This window comes from Oncorhynchus kisutch, linkage group LG28, assembly GCF_002021735.2.
Source record: "Oncorhynchus kisutch isolate 150728-3 linkage group LG28, Okis_V2, whole genome shotgun sequence".
Lineage (NCBI taxonomy): Eukaryota > Metazoa > Chordata > Actinopteri > Salmoniformes > Salmonidae > Oncorhynchus > Oncorhynchus kisutch.
The window spans coordinates 9,287,161-9,307,220 of record NC_034201.2 but is presented as its reverse complement, the minus strand read 5'-3'; the positions used below and the strand labels follow the sequence as shown (position 1 = coordinate 9,307,220).

The 20,060-nt window shown below is 41.5% G+C and overlaps 2 protein-coding genes across 2 annotated transcripts; one reads left to right on the top strand and one right to left on the bottom strand.

Annotated features, from left to right (window-relative positions):
- Positions 1-819: 819 nt before the first annotated feature.
- Positions 820-5,156, top strand: LOC109872644 (peptidyl-prolyl cis-trans isomerase FKBP2-like). Its single transcript, XM_020463955.2, has 6 exons — positions 820-946; positions 3,538-3,695; positions 3,860-3,972; positions 4,183-4,229; positions 4,431-4,466; positions 4,581-5,156. Exons 2-6 carry the CDS (start codon positions 3,540-3,542, stop codon positions 4,640-4,642), a joined length of 414 nt encoding a protein of 137 aa, XP_020319544.1. The 5' UTR covers positions 820-946; positions 3,538-3,539; the 3' UTR covers positions 4,643-5,156.
- A 258-nt stretch (positions 5,157-5,414) lies between these two features.
- On the bottom strand, positions 5,415-9,689 carry ppp1r14ba (protein phosphatase 1, regulatory (inhibitor) subunit 14Ba). The gene is made up of 4 exons (XM_020463956.2): positions 8,953-9,689; positions 7,484-7,567; positions 7,246-7,278; positions 5,415-7,011 (listed from the first exon to the last, which is right to left on the bottom strand). The coding sequence occupies exons 1-4, from the start codon at positions 9,145-9,147 to the stop codon at positions 6,925-6,927; spliced, it is 399 nt and encodes a 132-aa protein (XP_020319545.1). The 5' UTR covers positions 9,148-9,689; the 3' UTR covers positions 5,415-6,924.
- Positions 9,690-20,060: the final 10,371 nt, after the last annotated feature.

Below are 20,060 nucleotides of genomic sequence, written 5' to 3'. Positions count from 1 at the left end.
ATTTTCTGATTATATCTTAGGGTTGAGAAGGACTGTATTTGTTTTGGTGGTGGAGAGGGCTAATTTGATTTAAAGTATCGGTGAGGCTATCCACAAACTGTCTTTTCTTAATGAAAGCAATCTGCTGCACATTAAGAATGGCAGTGTGGACATGCATATACAATATATCAAATATGTTTAATCAGTCAGTTCTTCTTCAGTGCTCATATAGGAAGCCTAATGTCTTTATTTGCTAATAAGTAATCATAGACATAAGAAATCATTGAGAAGCAAGAGGAGGAGACTAACGCAAAGACAGTACATTGGTAACAAGAGGAGGAATGGAGTCAGAATGTAGAAAGAGAGAATGAGGCAGGCTGTATATCTTTGGTATGCATGGCAACAACAACCTTTTATAATGGTTTCTTCACCTCTCTGTTCCTTTCATCTCTTGCTCTCTTCTCTCTCTCTCTTTCTCTCACACACGTCTGAGTCATATGAACCCAAATGGAAAACCTTATTGGAAACGAATGCAGTAATTACAGTGTAACTGAGGGCTCATCTCTAAGGGGAAAAGTGTGCAAGAGGACTTTCAATCAATATGTTGCTTTAGATCATAAACATTCCTGCATAGCTACATTGCCTGTGTTGGTGTTTGCGTGTGCGAGAAGTGTGTGTGTGAAATTATCATTCATTTGGGTTCCTGTCTTTATTAATACACTGTAGATACAATATATGTGGCAGTCTGCTTTCCATTCCAACTTTAACGGCACTTTGGCACCACCTGGGGGAACGTTCAGAATCGACTATTTTCTCTGCCAGCAGGCTCTATGAGAACGAACCAATAGTAGGAGAGAAAATCAATGCGTAGACATATCGCGACATTCCATTCAATCGTTCCATTTCCTCTTCCGAAATTTTTGAAGCACACCGACTATCTTCTGTGTGTAATTCCGTTAAAACGCTGGTAAGCTTCTTGGAGACATTACTGATACGTAACTAGCTTTTTGATCTGAAATTGGTTAGGAATATTTATGAGCGAAACGCATGGCTAAATACATGTATTAGGGTAGCTAAAGCAATTGCCACAACCGATAACGTTAGCTAGTTATCTTGCTAATTTATCTGTTAACTCGGCACAATTGTGGGCCATAGTTTGCTGTATTAAACATTTTTGTGTTTTGATAATGACAAAGTAATACAACTTGCCCAACTTGTTGGAGCTATAGGCCTATCAACAAGCTTCCATTGTATTATTGCTATAAGCATGTGCCCATTGATGATGAAGTGTAACAATCCTATGGTACTTTCAAGACAACAGAGGTATCGAGAAAAAAAAACGTCAAATCATGACGTGATCTTCTCGCAAAGTTGGAGGTCTAGAAACACCTGCCAGATCTTACAACGCATGGATATGTATGTATCAACGAACCACATATTATAGAAATCTGTCAGTCGATGACACTGTCGATTGGGTGTTAGGCACCCATTGGTCTAAGCATACAACGTCTGAGCAGGGGACGTGACTATGGAACGCCGTTTGGGTCATTGCGTGTCAAAAAATATACATGTCAAATCACACTATGTGACGTGTCAAATCACACTATGTGACGTGTTAGGACCAGAATATGACTGCATGTCACATAATAATTGAACCTATTCACTATTTTTACATAGTGTAATCACAGTGTAATAACTATCACTAGTATTTCATTTGTCACAACGATTCATCGATACGTATGCTATGATGCTGGCAAAGTTGTCTCGCTCACCTACAGTACTGTTCATAAAAAAAGCTGGCTAGCTCACAGATGCAAAAATGTTCTTCCCCAAAAACTGCAAAACGACATAATCTGTTTCCGTAGCTATAGATGGCTAGCTAACATGATCTAAAATAACCCTAATTTATAGGACAGTTCTTATTTGTTTAATGGTGGTCTGACCCATCTAAGGTTGGAATGTTATTTAAAATCAACAAAAGACCATTTGTTAATTTGACAAAAATATGTTGAAATCACACTGGATATATTATACTTTAGAATTGCATTGGAGGCGTACTTATTTCACTGTACAGCCTTACCTATGGATTGTGGATCAATGGCATGGGGTATCAGTCTACTTAGTGATACCCATAGAACATTGCGGGACTCTGAAACAACTGTGAATTGAGCCACATTTATTGTCAACCTATGTGTATTGAACACTTTTCCAGAGGAAAAACAATACTGTGTGGATGTTTTGGAGTCTGATAACTCTGAGGAGGACGTTGGGAGAAAAAAAATAGACTGATACCTCATTTTATTGATCCCCAATCCTTAGGTAAATCTGTACAGTGCAATATGAATGTCAATACACACAATAGGCTGACTGGGGAGGTGATTTCACACAGTCACGTGATAAGAGCTACACCACTAAGATTTGCATAAACTCTTCACAGTTGTGTTCTGTGGGTGTCACCAAGTAGACTGATACCCCATTTCATTGCTTCACATTCCAACCTTGCTTAACATTATCTAGTCTAAATATGGCATGATTCCACCTATTGTAACCTTCTGCATCACTTTCAAAGAGGTACTTTTATTTTGAAGGCAAACCGCAAATTCCACCATTGTGCCTAATCCTTATTGTGGCTAGCTTCACACCAGACAGATGAAGCTAACTGGCTGCTAATAACGTTACCTTTGGGCAACAGGGTGTAGCGGGCTGGCTATTTATTTTCATGAACTGAAGTTCAATTTCAATAGGCGACCAACAAGTGGCTACCTAGCTAATACTTACTCACAATGATTCCTAAATCATTGCTAAGAATAATGAAAATGACTGCAGGTTTTACTGATCATTGTTTTCAGGTTGGTTGTATTGGTGCTAGCTAGGTACCCCAGAAGTTGCGGTCGAACAAATAAAGCTTTATTACCAACGCGGTATTGTAACCACATTGTTCGTGGCTGTTGTTTGCTTGTTTGCATACTTTTTTGTGCCGCTTTGACAGGGCTACTGATAGCAGTGGTGGCGCCTTCAGAACACACATTATATAATAGAACTGTGATATTTGACGCATCAAATAGTGTTATTTGACGTGCATCCTTTTTGACAAGCAAAGACCCAAAATGCGTTCCATACGTGACCCACATGTTACGCCTCGCTCAAAATAACTAGGAAAAACGGTTTTGAACTCGGAATTCCATGACGGAAACTCTGGCATCTTTATAGAGCTCTGACTTTCTGACCAGAATATTACTGGCTCATGATTTGACCTAGTTTTATTTTTTCTCCAAGTTCCCAGTCTTGAAAGCACCATTAATAGCAGTCTGATGGCCGACGGCACAGTATGACGTGGCACGCAACCATTGGTTGATGCAGGGAAGGTCTGAGCAGGGTAATGCTAGCCTCGTATGAACCATCCTGATATCGCAAGCTTACATTTTGTTTCGCTACACGGATACAGCGAAACAATGGAAGCTCACGAGATCAGGATGTTCCGAACAAGGCAAGGGGAACGCGACCTATGAGATTTGTGTTTACTTTTGTCGTTCATTAAGTATTTCACGTGTTCCCCAGATATGAGGCTGTGTCTGCTGTTTGTGGTCACTCTGTTGTCCTTGGCCCCGGCAGTTCGCGGTGGCGACAAAAAGAAGCTCCAAATTGGCATCAAGAAAAGAGTTGACAACTGCCCCATCAAGTCCCGTAAAGGGGATGTGCTGAACATGCACTACACTGTGAGTAATAAGGAGGATGCTTTTGGACATTGAATGAAAAGCAATATATCTATTTCCATCTAATGCTCATTCAATGAATGTCATCCCAATATAATGGAGATCCAGAAACTGACACATTTGAACAAATGACAGAGTGTTTAGTCAATAACTGTGTTTGTTTGCAGGGAAAGTTGGAGGATGGAACAGAGTTTGACAGCAGCATTCCAAGGAACCAGCCCTTCACCTTTACTCTGGGAACCGGACAAGTCATCAAAGGCTGGGACCAGGGCCTGCTTGGGTTGGTGCCTGTTTTTATTGACATGTTTTCTTTGCCCCTATGGACTTGTGTGCTCATGCATGTGACTGGATGACTTGTGAAGGTATTACATTTGCAGACAGTGTAAAAACTATAGAATTATGTGCTTTTGGATATAAGTTGTAACAACAAATTGACCTTGCATGTGAAGTTCTTAATTCTTAATTCACCAATCCCACTTACTCTCATTAGAATGTGTGAGGGAGAGAAGAGGAAACTGGTCATCCCCTCGGAGCTTGGTGAGGTTGCACACTGATACTTCACACTGTTCCAATGGTCACCTATATATTTCCTATACTGATGACTAAATCTAGCATGCATTATCCACGTAGATTATATAAACCCAATCAATTATCATGAAAGATAAAAAGCCCTAAGCCTTGAGGTCCATCTTGCCAGCCACTGTTCTGACCTCTCCATTTATATTACTCATTTTGTAGGATATGGAGACAGAGGAGCGCCTCCTAAGATCCCAGGTATTTCAGATATTTCTCTATTTCTGACTCTACAAGTCAGCCTCTGAGGTAACCATGTCTTTATTGTGAAGCGCTTTCTTCTCTTTGTTCGTAACTACCACGTCTCTCCAACAGGTGGTGCCACTCTCATTTTTGAAGTTGAACTGCTCAGCATCGAGAGGAGATCTGATTTATAGTGAACGTTAACTTCAAGCAAAATCAGCGGCCTGTTAGTGCTGGTTTTAAGTCAGTGTGCTCTACCACTTATAAGCCATTGAAGAACCTGCATAATATACATACTATTCAACTATAACTAACATCATATGTAACTGGTACTCTCTGGTGAATCCAAATGTCATCATTTTTAGTTCAGCATTCAGTTGCCCGTACCTCATTCCTGTGTTATGTTTTCCTGAACGTTATGCCATGACCAGCTCTTGCTCTTTGACTTAAATGTATCATCATTCTCATTTTGGAGTAATTTACCAGCCTGATAAGTGAAACTTACAGGGTACGTATATCATGCTGAGAGAACAGGGCATATAACACACATGTGGTAGCACAAGATAAGCGATGGTGCACTATTCAGTAGGTTTTTGGGCTCTATTGAAAGGATTTATTTGTAACAGATTTACAATTTCACTACATTGGTATACAAGACTTGACCAATGGTCTTGTTTCAGTAAAAGATTAAAGATTTGGATTTTGAAAGTGTGACTTTTTTTCCCCCCGGCAGATATTTAGCTACAGTACCTTTACATTTAACAGACTCTCTTATCCAGAGCGACTTACAGGAGCAATTAGAGTTAAGTGCCTTTTACGTCAACAGTTTTCACTTAGTCGGCTCATGGATTCGAAACAATGGCCTTTCGGGTTACTGGCCCAATGCTCTCAACTGCTCGGCTACCTGCCGAGCCCCCCCCCCCCCCCCCCTTACAGTAACATCTGAAGTGCACACAAAAGTCTGAGTAGGTAAAACATTGAATTTTAATACAAATGTAACAAATTGGCCAACAGCACCAGTAAGTATTGCTACATTACATGACTACAGTCTTGCAATCATTTTGAACACACACACACCACAGATAATACAGTCCCGACCTCCAGCAGATACTCAGTTTGTGGTTTGATTCAGTCTTCAAGGTGGTACACTGAATATGGTAGTTAAAAGTCTGCCCAAGATAACATCACAATGGGGCTCCAAAAGAATAAGGAGCGATGTTTGTAAGGTATACAGATGGTTATGATAGTCATGGTATTCAAGGTTGATTGACCTATCAAGGAACCTTCTGGTATACAATGGAAACCAGAATATTGTACATGGCTATACTCCAGGGCCAACTGTCATACATCTCGAAAAACATCGCTTCAGCCACAATAGTCAATACAATCGTCGCTGTTGTATTCTAAGGCCTTTCCAATCCCTTTTTGCAGTGGTTAATGATATAGGTATATTTGGTTTGAGAAACAAATAAAAAGCTATACAAAGCAAAGGCCTTTCTACAGACCCCCCCAGTCTCAGGCACCAGGCTGGAGGATATGGAGGGGGAAACAGTTGAACCATATGTTATGGTAGGGCTCAGAAGCATTTACTGTTGTGGTCGTTCATGTAATGAATTTCAATGGAGCCTAACCATTATTTGCCCATGTTTTCCTGTGTTTTATAGAGTCAGTCATGCACTACTCTTCAAATGAAATAACAGTATTTGCGCCATGAAAACCCGTAGGCTACTGATGTCATTACAGGAACCCATGTGTGACATGCTGGTGTTTGTATTTGAATACTGTCCACACTTGCGCATGTCAAATGTATAACACAAAGTATAATGATCACACTCCAATTAGTCCAGTGTAAAATGTTAAATAGCCCTTCGTGCTACCTCTCAAAAAAACGATTTGACAGTTGAGAGTGCTCGGCTTGAAATCATTACACAGACTTAACTACCGTATCCCACATAAACCATTCTCGGTAACACTTTGCTTGATCTATAAATCTCGTCGTTAAAATGGCATTGTAAAAATGACATGGTTCGAACTAATACCAACCAGTGACAGTTCACTATTTCAAGCTGTCATTATACATACAGTAATGTAAGTTTATTAATCAACAAGTTAGATTTGTTTGACTGTATAATGTCACTATAAGCTATCATTAGGTGTGTGTACTTGTCATGCTCTGCTTGTGACTTGTATAGCTCAAGTTAAACGTTGGCATGTTCTTCCTCCGTGTCAACAAATCTGTTTATCAATGCTATATTTTATTATTATGTTATAACACTCATCACTTACTACTGTTAATGGATAACATGATTATATATCGACAAGAAGTTGTTTAAACAAAGAAAGAGACAGTAAGTGATTGGTCGATCCTCTTCCCTCTATCAATCCTGCCGACTCAGAGGGATTCTAGGTGCTGAGGGATTCTAGCTGGGTGTCCCTGTGTAGAACTGAGTTGTAATAGGTTGCGGTCGTTCTGAGGCTAAGGGGGAGATTTTTCATTCTTTTTGGGCGGAGTACTGAGTTTCTGCAGACCTCTAACCTTCTCTAGGAGAGCCGTGACAAAGGCCTGCAGTAAATGAACAATGGGACATTTTGTGAGACACTGAACAATTGTTATTATGCATGTTACTGTATTGCACACACATTACTGTATTACATTGTTTCTAGAAACTTGATCAAAACGATGTATGGGAAGTTGATTTCAGACAGTTATTGTTTCAGTGGATCAGTTGACCCAATGCCGGGCATATACAAAAGCTGAACAGTAGTAGAGAATAATCTAATAGAATTTCGAACTTACATCTGTAGGTTTGTAACAGTCAACCAGCAAAACCTGCAAAACAATAGGAAGTGAAAGAGGAAATGAACCCCATTCAAGGCCAGATCCTAACTTCAGATCCACGTGGGTAACTTCTGTGTAAATCATGTAACGATATCAATGGGAGAATTGCGATCAGCCTCAAGTTCGGATTCAATCGCTCAATAGAAAAGGACAATAACAGATGTGTAGTCAGCAATGATTAAGGTTTAATGGTCACCTTGACCCTGGAGGCCCGGTCTCCATCAGTGGGCATATCCAACAGCTCATCCACGTCAATCTCCAACTCTGGAATCTCCTCCTCCTGCGAGAGGCAAAGGGAGAGAGTGATGGTGATAGACAGAAAATTGAGAAAACAACAGAGAGGGAGGGGACAGGAGGAAAAAACAGTGGTGATTAGATCAGACAGGCTTAGGATCAAACTAAATATTCCTGCACCACAGTCTCACCCCCTGACCATTCTCCACAGGTCCCCAGTGTCCCTGGCTTCCCCCCTCTGCTTAACACAACAGGATGTGCTGAACCTCCCTATGTGGTGTGTACTGAAAACAATGCAGTGACTTCCTGACCACTGCCTTGCTGTCTACTCAATTGAACATGACAGTAGGAGAAGCCATCACTATAGAAATACAATCTGGTTTCCAGTTCATTGTATTGATGTTTAACTAACTATAATCTATCTAGGAGCTTATTCACGAGGTCAAGGAGTAGTTGCAAGACCCCATACTCTGGCACAACCCTGAGGCCCAGAGTCTGCTGCCTAAATCAAAGGCTGATAAATTACAATATCTCCCACCATATGCCACCCACTGCTCCTGCCAGGGTCATGATTAGTCCAATTAGCTCTTTACCAGCCCAGATGGTCTCTTTGAGGACCATTTGACATAGGTAATGGTCAATTTCATTACAAGAGCAATAATGTGTCATGCGCAGGTGCTCTATGTTACTACTCAGTCTACAATGTTGGCCACTTGGTTCCCACTAACTTATCTGATGTATAGGGGCTACTGCGACCCTTTTATGTGAATAGTTCACACGTTAACCATTTCAAAACACCTATATCTCTCCAGTGGTCTGAGGGGTGTTGCCCCCCCCCCAAAAAAAACAGTTGTTTACAGGGGTCTTTAAATGAAAGGGATTAAGTCATACTTGCTCAGGTTGAACACATCACAAACATGTCACGCAGTATGTGCCTCCTACATTTCCATGGATCAGCAGAGGGGGGTGGGGTGGGATATCTATCCATAGTCATGTATATTTCCTTTGTTAAAGACAACCAGGCATTACCATTATGTAACGTTAAAGTGGGCGTGTACCATAATCCTACAGAGTAGAGGCCGTACTGTAACAGCTTTGCAGGTAAGGTGGCCATAGTGCTCTGTGCCAAGGCCTACTTATCAATGAATGAATGATGCACACCTTTTATTGGAACAGCACATTCTGTCCATCACTAATTGGGCAGATACCTCATCTCTTCAATTGTTCAGTGGCCACACCCTACATTTTGTCTGTAATTCCTACTCATATTTGTTATATTATTGAATTATTGTATTGCCCTAGGTTTTAATATTACTGCAATTCTATAGCATACATAAACCCCAATCAAAGTAGAGATCATTGAATGTTGTACAACAACAAAAAAATCTGTCATGGAGTACACAATGAATCATAGAATGTGTCATTGCTTACCTCACAGTCATATAAATCCGTTAACTGCTCAATTATCCACTCCTCCAAATTGAGTCGCTTCCTCAGCTCTTTTCTATCGTATTTCACGGTTACCCGCCCTTGCTTCTGGACGACTTCTGTGTCCTCGGTACCGGGAGGCGTTTGGAAATAAACCCGCGCTTGAGCGGTTGAGTCCTGGCTTGTTAATGTTGCCATAGTCCTCCTATGTCCGTCTAGATAAGACTGGTTCGATTTTAGATGGGTTTATTTGGTCTTTCTTATCTGCAGTTTAAATACCGGGTGACGCTATTGTTCTCTCTGACCGAATTTGCATGGTATTGCACCAATTACTGAACTACTCATTAAAATAACGCAGGCTAGAATATTCACGCAAATGCTTCACACTAATATGCAATTATCGATGACAAAAGATTACAGGCTGGTGAAAAATAAGTAAGCATTTTGAGGATACAGCGCATTCACCCTCCTTCAGATGTACAGTCCTATACCCGTGTAGGCAAGGTAGTTGCACAGTCCAAATCCGGTTTTAGGCCTTGTCATTTGGTACATTCTAACACGTCGTTACATACCAGGTTAAATACTTTGTGCATTTCATTGTACAGTGTATCCTACAAAATTCGTATAGATAAAACACATGTTAATAACTGTTATATAATTCATTGTTGCAGACTCCCATACCCCATATTTCTATTTTGGACTATCCCAAGTACCAAATGTCAATGACTATGCACCTTTACCCCACCTTTTCATGGATAATCCACGCAATAGGAATGACATATAGGCCTGTAACTGAACAGCGGTTTGTAATTCCCTCCCGAGATTAAAACATAATAATTGCAACATTCAGACTGGATGGAGTTTAAAGGGCAAAAGCCGACAAAATACAAATGTAATGCATTGGATATACCTTGATACTTGCATCATTTTTTTATTTTTAAATACAGGATAATTAACAATTCCAGTGTCAAATTAATAAAGAAGACAGACAATACATTATAAGTGAGAATGCCAACTGTGGAAAAAAGCTGATTTTAACACCAGGGGGCAGAAGGCAACCATTAATCCTATCTTCCTGGGAAGCAAAACCTAATCTGCATAGGCTTTGGTCAACTGTGTAGTGTTGGATAAGATTAAAATATTTCTTTGTAAATGTGGTTCCAAGCCATGTCCTCTGTCATCATGCCATATCAATAAAACATGGTTGAAAGATTACTGAGATACAGTCTGGTCAAGGCACACCTGCTGTGTTGAGCCTTAAGATTTCATCTCTTCTCTCCAGCCAGGCTCATGCTTGACAGTGGAGCCTACAGACAGTATCCTAGCTGAGAATGTGCCTGAGCAGAACCTGTAAGTTTATTGCAGTCTGGGGGGGGTTCAGAGTTTGAGTGTGCCTCATCCCTTCATCCCTCCTCTTAATGCAGCGTGTCATTGGCTCAGTGGCCTTTTCTTTCAGTGATCCCAGAGCTGCATGGTTCTCTAGGGCTGGGTCCCCCCCACCCCCCACCACGTGCACCCAGTGCAGTTTAGGAAACCCTCCTCCTCCCTACCCATTTGATGTGAATAATCTTTGTAAAGTGAAGATTGCATTGTCCTACGGAAAGCCTATACAAAATACATGAGGTGTTCACAGGAGTGGCTCAGTTGTTTAAAAGTTAATCAGCAAAATGTAGCAAAGTGTAAAAATTAAAAATAAACTTTGATATTACTCTTTGACTCTATTAACTCTTCCTTAAGTGGGTGGAAGGCGATTGAGAGTAAATCTACCAGGACAGAAAGGCTTTTAGCTTTTCTCTTTTCTCTCAAGTCCCAAAAAGCCAGACAAACATTTACTCTCTAAGCCGAATATACATTTCGTTCCCAACAATCTGACAAGCGTAAGGAGCTATGGTGCCTTACTGTTCAAGGGCTGTTACTGCGACACTACATGACCTGAGTATGTGGACACCTGCTCATCAAACATCTCATTCCAAAATCATGGGCATTAATATGGAGTTGGTCCCCCCTTTGCTGCTATATCAGCCTCCACTCTTATGGGAAAGGCTTTCCACTAGATGTTGAAATCTTGCTGCGGGGACTTGCTTCCATTCAGCCACAAGAGCATTAGTGAGGTTGGCCTCGCAGTTGGCGTTACAATTCATCCCAAAAGTGTTTAATGGGGTTGAGATCAGGGCTCTAAGCAGGCCAGTCAAGTTTTTCCACACCGATCTTGACAAACCGTTTCTGTATGGAGCTCGCTTTGTGAACGGGGGTATTGTCATGCTGAAACAGGAAAGGGCCTTCCCCAAACTGTTGCCACAAAGTTGGAAGCACATAATCGTCTAGAATGTAATTGTATGCTGTAGCGTTAAGATTTCCCTTTACTGGAACTAAGGGGCCTAGCCCAAATGATGAAAAACATCCCCAGACCATTATTCCTCCTCCACCAAACTTTACAGTTGGCACTGTGTATTCGGGCAGGTAGCATCCGCCAAACCCAGATTTGTCCACATACTTTTGTATATATAGTGTATGATGATCATAAAGTATGTGGGAACTCTAGCAGGGCGTTTCCACTTGTTTTAGGCACCAGACGTTTGGGAGAACTGGACATTGATTCTCATCTTAGCTGAATGATGTGTGCTCTATGGCAACCAACTCACCAATATTCAAATGATTACTGAAATGTAAAACATTGGCTCAAGTGGTGAAACATAGTATTACTGTGTATCATGGTTAACCAAGTGGGATTACTTTAGCCATGTATTTAGGTTGGTTTTCTCTGTGTCTGATTCATCCTCACTCTTGGAGGTGGCACTATGATGATGACTAACAAGATTCACCATATGTGACTCATTGTCCAAAACAACCAAGTTAGTTCTGATCAATTCTAATATATTTATATCTATACCCTCTGAAACTCTGCCATGTCCTCTCTGTGGGATGTTAGAGAGAATAAATCACACTTTTGCTCATATGGAAATTAGAATGTATTTGTCATGGTTCTGAAGATCATTCAAAAGCTCTGCATCTACTTTTGAAAAATAATCTTCTGTGTTGATGAGGAACAGACAGATATTATTGTATATTACTCTTGATTTTGATATTACTGTATTACTGTATATTACTGTACTCTTGATTTAGATATGACTCTATTACTGTATATTACTGTACTCTTGATTTTGATATTACAGTATATTACTGTACTCTTGATTTTGATATTACTGTATTGCTATATATTACTGTACTCTTAATTTTGATATTACTGTATATTAGTGTACTCTTGATGTTGATATTACTGTATTGCTGTATATTACTGTACTCTTGATTTAGACATTACTGTATTACTGTACTCTTGATTTTGATATTACAGTATATTACTGTACTCTTGATTTTGATATTACTGTATTACTGTATATTACTCCACTCTTGTTTTTGATATGACTGTATATGTAGCAGGTACACGCTATTTGTACTAAACAAAACAGACTCATGCCCCCACTGCAATATCCATGATCCAATTACAGAAGTAATTATAGGAAATTGTTTTCATATTCTTGACACTGAACTAAATTATTGTGTCAGTGTAGCAAAACGTGTGCCCCTCGTGTGTCAGATGACTGACACCTACAGTGTAGCTATATGGAACATGACAAGCGTAGTTGTACAGAATGGAATCAATTTCCAATAACCACCATGTGCAAGTGATCCGCTGACCCTTGAGTCGCGCATGAATTGCTGCCGTGGCAACTGTGATGGATGACAGTGAATTTACAGTGGATGTGGTTGTTACTGCCGTGCAGGTGAAAATACAGCTGGCAATAACAGAGCTTAGCTCAGGTCACCGTATCATAATGTTTTCATCATATTTAGCTCCGTCTGTTAGCTTCTGTCAATTTGTTGGGTATTTTTTTAGGATCCCCATTGGCTGTTGCAAAAGCAGCAGCTACACTTCCTGGGATCCACACAAAACATGAAACATAATACAGAATGACATAATACAGAACATCAATAGACAAGAACAGCTCAAGGACAGAACTACATCCATTTTCTTTAAAGGTACACATAGCCTACATATCACTACATACACACAAACTATCTGGGTCAAATAGGGGAGAGGCGTTGTGCCGTGAGGTGTTGCTTTATCTGTTTTTTGAAACCAGGTTTGCTGTTTATTTGAGCAATATGAGATGGAAGTAAGTTCCATGCAATAAGGCCTCTATATAAAACTGTACGCTTTCTTGAATTTGTACTGGATTTGGGGACTGTGAAAAGACCCCCGGTGGCATGTCTGCTGGGATAAGTGTGTGTGTGTGTGTGTGTCAGAGCTGTGTCTAAGTTGACTATGCAAACCATTTGTGATTTTCAACAGATTCATGTTTCTTATAAAAAAATAAGTGATTGCAGTCAGTCTCTCCTCAACTCTTAGCCAAGAGAGACTGGCATGCGTAGTATTTATATCAGCCCTCTGATTACAATGAAGAGCAGAACGTGCCACCCTGTTCTGAGCCAGCTGCAGCTTAATTTGGTCTTTCCTTGCAACACTGGACCACACGACTGGACAATAATCAAGATTAGACAAAACTAGAGATGGCAGAACTTGCTTTTTGGAGTGTGGTGTTAAAAAAGCAGAGCATCTCTTTATTACGAACAAACCTCTCCCCATCTTCACAACCATTGAATCTATTATGTTTTCACCATGACTGTTTACAATCTAAGGTAACCTCAAGAAATTGAGTCTCCTCAACTTGTTCAACAGCCACACCATTCATTACCAGATTCAGCTGAGGTCTAGAAGTTAAGGAATGATTTGTACCAAGTACAATGCTCTTAGTTTTAGAGATGTTCAGGACTAGTTTATTACTGGCCACCCATTCCAAAACAAAGTGCAACTCTTTGTTAAGGGTTTCAGTGACTTCATTAGCTGTGGTTGCGGATGCGTATATGGTTGACTCATCAGCATACATGGACTCAACAAAGCATAAACATACTGTACATTAAACAGTACAACTAAAAACCGATTTTGGTAGCTAATCCTTACAGAATCCACTCAAACTACAGGTAAAAACCAGGAAGTTTCATTTTGAGGCAGAATCCTTTTCTCAGGATGAAATAATTGTTGCTGGTGTTGATGAGGGGTCTTTTCCAGACTTCTTTCAAAGGCTAAAAGAAAAACAGTGTTGCATAACAATACTAATCCTAAACACAAATGCTGGGAGACATGAATCCACTTGGGTGGTGAGGATCTATGTGGATTGGATATGCCAGTGTTGGGGATGGGTACACTGCACGCTCAGAGAGGGAGGGAAGGAGGATGGGAGATCTCCCATGCAAAGGCAGCCATGAGAAGGCTCACTTGACAGTCCAAAGGCGCTTAGCCATCACTGAGAACAAGCTGCTTTTCCTATGGGTGAAGCCGCACATTAATATGCAGAGAATTGATTAACTAGCAGCCATACTGTCTGAGTTCAAGCTCTTGTCCAGCTCTGGTAGCTGATGTGCCAGAGCTCTCCATCATCGCAGCAATATGAATACATCTTTGAGTCTGGGACTGACACACACACAGTTTCCACACAACAATAGATGAAAAGACCAGAAAAGATCCAGATAGACAAGAGATGCAATACGCCCACTGAACTGGTGGTTGTGGCAGTATTGTCAGTGGGCCCCACAAACAGGCAAATAACGGTGCAGTACAACAGTGATGTGCAAAACGACATCCCAGAACGTACAACTAGTCGGTTCGTTGTCATGGATGGGCTATTGCAGAAGACGACCACACCGGGTTCCACTCCTATCAGCTAAAAACAAGAAGAAGGGGCTCCAGTGGGCCCGCCATCACCAACACTGGACAACCGAGGTGTGGAAAAACATTGCCTGGTCCGACAAATCCCAGTTCCAGTTGCGTCATGCTGATGGCAGAGTCAGGATTTAGTGTAAGCAGCATGAGTCCATGGACCCATCCTGCCTACTGTCAATGGTAGATGCTGGCGGCAGTGGTGTACTGGTGTGGGGAATGTTTTCCTGGCACACATTATGTCTCTTGATACCAATTGAGCAACATTTCTATACCCAGAAGAATTCAGGCTGTTCTGGTGGCAAAGGGGGGTCCTACCCGGAAGGTCTTGTACCTCAGTCACTATTAGAGTAGTTACAGTATCTCCACTAATATCATCTACAATTATTTTGCTACTATTCCCCTATCACCCTGGCCCAGTCGTATCTCTTTATAGTCATGTTTTGACAAGTCTCTGCTGCAGTGTTCTGAAGTAATTGAATTAATAGGGGTATTTACGGCCCTGGGAGGCTTCAATTCTCTGTTTTCATTTCTTTCTGCAATTCAGACATTTCCCTCTTCTTTCTTTCCCTTCCCCTCCCTTTCTCTCTCTAATGACTGTTTTGCACTGTTGTGCACTTCTCTTGTCTTTGGGGGAATAAGTCTGGGTTGGAATCCATCTGTCAGACATTCTGGTAACACCGGATCTTAGAAAGCAATATCATGTCTCTCCCCATTCATGCATTTTCTTTTCATTAAAACATCGTTTCTGCTTTCTTGGACCTTTTTAGATCGCATCTAGAGTCAGGACTAAATCCCTTTTTTTTTAAAATTTAATTTAGCTAACCCTCCGTAAATGTGTTTTATTGTGTCCAATTAGCAGGACTGAGATAAATGTTAGTAATAAATATTCATGAATATTGGAGTTGCATAACACACACTAACTCTCTCATCACTCACTCTTTGTTGGGAAGTATATGCACCCAGAGCCCGATTCAGACTTAATATAAGTAGACTTAACATGGACTTTATTAAGTCGATAAAACATCGACTTAGGGCCTTCAGTATCAGGAAAGATCCGCTTTATAGGCTATGTATCATTGCCAGGTACGGCAACTGCACCTCCCGCAACCACAGGGCTCTCCAGAGGGTGGTGCGGTCTGCCCAACGCATCACCGGGGGCACACTGCCTGTACTCCAGGACACCTACAGCACACAATGTCACAGGAAGGCCAAAAAGATAATTAAGGACATCAACCAACCGAGTCATTGCCTGTTCAGCCCGCTACCATCCAGAAGGCGAGGCCAGTACAGGTGCATCAAAGCTGGGACTGAGAGATTGAAAAACAGCTTCTATCTCAAGGCCATCAGACTGTTAAATAGCCAACAATAGCCGACTACCACCCGGTTACTCAACTCTGCACCTTAGAGGCTGCTGCCCCAATATACATAGACATGGAATTACTGGTCACTTTAATAATGGAACACTAAATCAAATCAAAATGTTTTGGTCACATACACATGGTTAACAGATGTTAATGCGAGTGTAGCAAAGTGCTTGTGCTTCTAGTTCCGACAGTGCAGTAATATCTAACAAGTAATCTAACAATTCCACAACAACTACCTAATACACACAAATCCAAAGGGATGGTATAAGAATATGTACATATAAATACAAGTCACTTTAATAATGTTTACATACTGCTTTACTAATTTCATATGTATAATTCTATTGTATTTTAGTCAATGCCACTCAGACGTTGCTCGTCCTAATATTTATATATTTCTTAATTACATTCTTTTATTTTTAGATTTGTGTGTATTATTGTGAATGGTTAGATACTACTGCACTGTCGGAGCGAGGAACACAAGCATTTCGCCACACCCGCAATAACGTCAGCTAAATATGTGTACATGACCGATCAAATGTGATTTGATTTATAGCTCATTAGAAATGTAAAGGCAACATTCCTGCGTTCGCGGACACGTTGAACGCTGCATATCTCGGCTCAATCGGGTTACCTTGAAATCTTTGCGCGGCTCTTCCGCCATACTGATTGAATCCAGACGCTAGTTAATAGGCCCCCCATAGATCAGAATACAGAATACAGCACTATGGGGGGGCTGCTGGTATCAAAACACCCCCGCAGGGGGAAAGGAGTTCCAATGACGAACCTTAAGGTTATTATAGCTGGGAGTGGTGGGGAGGAGGACGGTTGTCAAAAACATTTGCTGAAAAACAGTAAGTGAAAGAACGAGGGTAAATTGACATGTAAATACATCCCAAGATTTATGCCCATTGGTTGAGCGAGAGGAAGGTGATAATTGCAAGAGTGATCCCATATGTTAAACAGCAAGCGTGCGGAATGTGTATAATTGTGCCGTGCTTATAGGCTATAGGGTAAATAGGCGAATGACGTCCACACATGGCTAACAGGAAGGAGGAGAATAAACAAGATGATCGTTAGTATGCCTTCCCACTAAACCCGTAGAATAGGAAACAAAGTGAATTATGTTATGTTTCCTGGATGATGTTAAACGAGCATTCAGACCAGCCTTCCTGGTTGAACTTCCGCAAACTACATGACAATTACTGAACGTTTCAGTTGAGTCGACCACTTGGTGTTGAATAGGTATTTCTGTCAAATAGTATTTCATAAAACCAAGCCAGATTATCGCAGCATTGCTGAAAAGACAAACTGGCCAGCCAAATATAGCAATATCAACTGAGAGAGTTCAGGGCATAGCACCATACTAATATAACACAGAGCACGACACAAACAGTGCATCTCTCAAAATACTCTTTACATAGGAAGTTGCACTTCATCATAAAAATAAATATGCCATTATATCATACAGTTGTTGTGCTGCTAAACTTTCCTCATGAGGGCTTTATCATGACTCTATCATTGGGCATCCGCCCCAGGGTTCAGTCTCTCCTACTCTATTCCTGAGTTCTTGCTCTCTCTCTGGGTTCAGGCTCTCCAAGTCCATTCTTGAGCTCCCTCTTTCTCTTTCTGGGTTCAGGCTCTCCCAGTCTATTCCTGAGCTCTTGTTCTCTCAAGCGCTCTCTCCCTCGCTCTCTCTGTGTTCAGGCTCTCCGAGTCCATTCATGAGCTCTCTCTCTCTCACGCTCTCTCGCTCTCTCTCGCTCTCTCTCTGCGTTCAGGCTCTCCGAGTCTATTCCTGAGCGCTCTCTCTCATGCTCTCGCTCTCTCTCTTTCTCTCTCTGCGTTCAGGCTCTCCGAGTCTATTCCTGAGCTCTATCTCACACTCTCCCTCGCTCTCTCTGTGTTCAGGCTCTCCGAGTCTATTCATGAGCTCTCTCTCTCTCACGCTCTCGCTCCCTCGCTATCTCTCACTCTCTCGCTCTCTCGCTCTCTCTCGCTCTCTCTCTGCGTTCAGGCTCTCCGAGTCTATTCCTGAGCTCTCTCTCTCATGCTCTCGCTCTCTCTCGCTCTCTCTCTTTCTCTCTCTGCCTTCAGGCCCCCCGAGTCTATTCCTGAGCTCTATCTCACACTCTCTCTCGCTCTCTCTCTGCGTTCAGACTCTCCGAGTCTATTCCGGAGCTCTCTCTCTCTCACCCTCTCGCTCTCTCGCTCTCTCATTCTCTCTCTGCGTTCAGGCTCTCCGAGTCTATTCCTGAGCTCTCTCTCACGCTCTCGCTCTCTCTCATTCTCTCTCTGCATTCAGGCTCCCCGAGTCTATTTCTGAGCTCTCTTTCTCTCACCCTCTCGCTCTCTCTCGCTCTCTCTCTGCGTTCAGGCTCTCCGAGTCTATTCCTGGGGTCCCTCTCTCTGCATTCCAACAATATGACATTCCTAATCAAAAATGAAGAGATAGCTATTTTGGTTTGAATAAGAACTGCTTCACAATAGCTAATTTACTCTATATGCTGTGAGTCAGAGTGAGAGAGAGACGAGGAGAATGACCTTAAATGGAAATTACAACCAACACGCCCACCTCACTGCACTGACATCAGACAACGCAATGATAGAAAGACAATGACTCTTTGAGAGGTCGCCTAGCAACAAGAAGTACTAAAAATACATGCAGAGGTGCGCACTTTATATTGCCTGTATTTGCTACAAGTATATGAATAAATGTATTATACACACTTTGAAATATAAGCACATAAACTTTTGTTGTTGCCTAGTGACCAGAGAAATCCTTTTGAAGCTACAGAGCAGGAAACCTCCCTCCCAGGGGTGCCCCATACCTGAGGGAACCAATAGGCTTCTCATGTCTCTGTATGACAAATATCCTTTTCCTACAGTATTCCTGGTGATGTCCCAAAACAAATCTGATTAAGGACAATATCAGCAACATGAATATGAAGGATGCACTGTGACGTTGTGTTTTTCTGTGATTTATGTGTCGTATCCAATAGACCATAATGAATAATATATGCATTGCTGTGCTAGCTAGTAGTATATTGATTGTTCATATCGACTATACATTCTCTTGAAATTGAATTGTGATTTTTACCCTCCTGTGCTGTGCTTGGTGTCAAACCAACTCTTGATACTGAAAACTGTCTGGAATAACAATTGAGCTGTGACATTTGACATCCGGCTGCAGCGGGCCCAGCATCTAAATTACTGAAATGCATTGCTACTCTCATAGATAGGAGCGAGATCATTAAATAGCATTCCACTGATGAGACACCGTAGTAACCAGCATCAAATGGGTAATAGGGGAAAGACCAACTGATAAAGAGGGGATTGGAGGGAAGAGGGAATCGTGCCAGGTGCTGCAGGGTACACAGGTGCCATGGTTTCACTCCAACAGAGTCACAGTTGCCCAAATTGAGGCGTTCTGTGGCTTAATTTGCATAACCGGGACTTTGGTCGTGGCCTCCAGGATCTTATTTGAGAGACACAGGCATTCAGTCGAGGCAAATTTACTATCCCACAGTTGATTTCAGTTACACGCTGCCAGAGTTGGGGACTTGCGTCTCAGACTTGAGTTACACCTAAGGCGCAAAAATACAGATTTGTGACTTGAGTCGGACTATGACTTCAGAGCTGACTCAGATTTGTGACTTGAGTCGGACTATAACTTCAGAGCTGACTCAGATTTGTGACTTGACTCAGACTATGACTTCAGAGCTGACTCAGATTTGTGACTTGAGTCGGACTATGACTTCAGAGCTGACTCAGATTTGTGACTTGACTCAGACTATGACTTCAGAGCTGATTCAGATTTGTGACTTGACTCAGACTATGACTTCAGAGCTGACTCAGATTTGTGCTTGAAAACTCTGAGACTGTTTTAAAATGTGTTCTAATACTGTTTAGTGAATGAAATCCAAAGACCAGCTAAGGTTAACTAACTACAACTACAGGAATTCTTG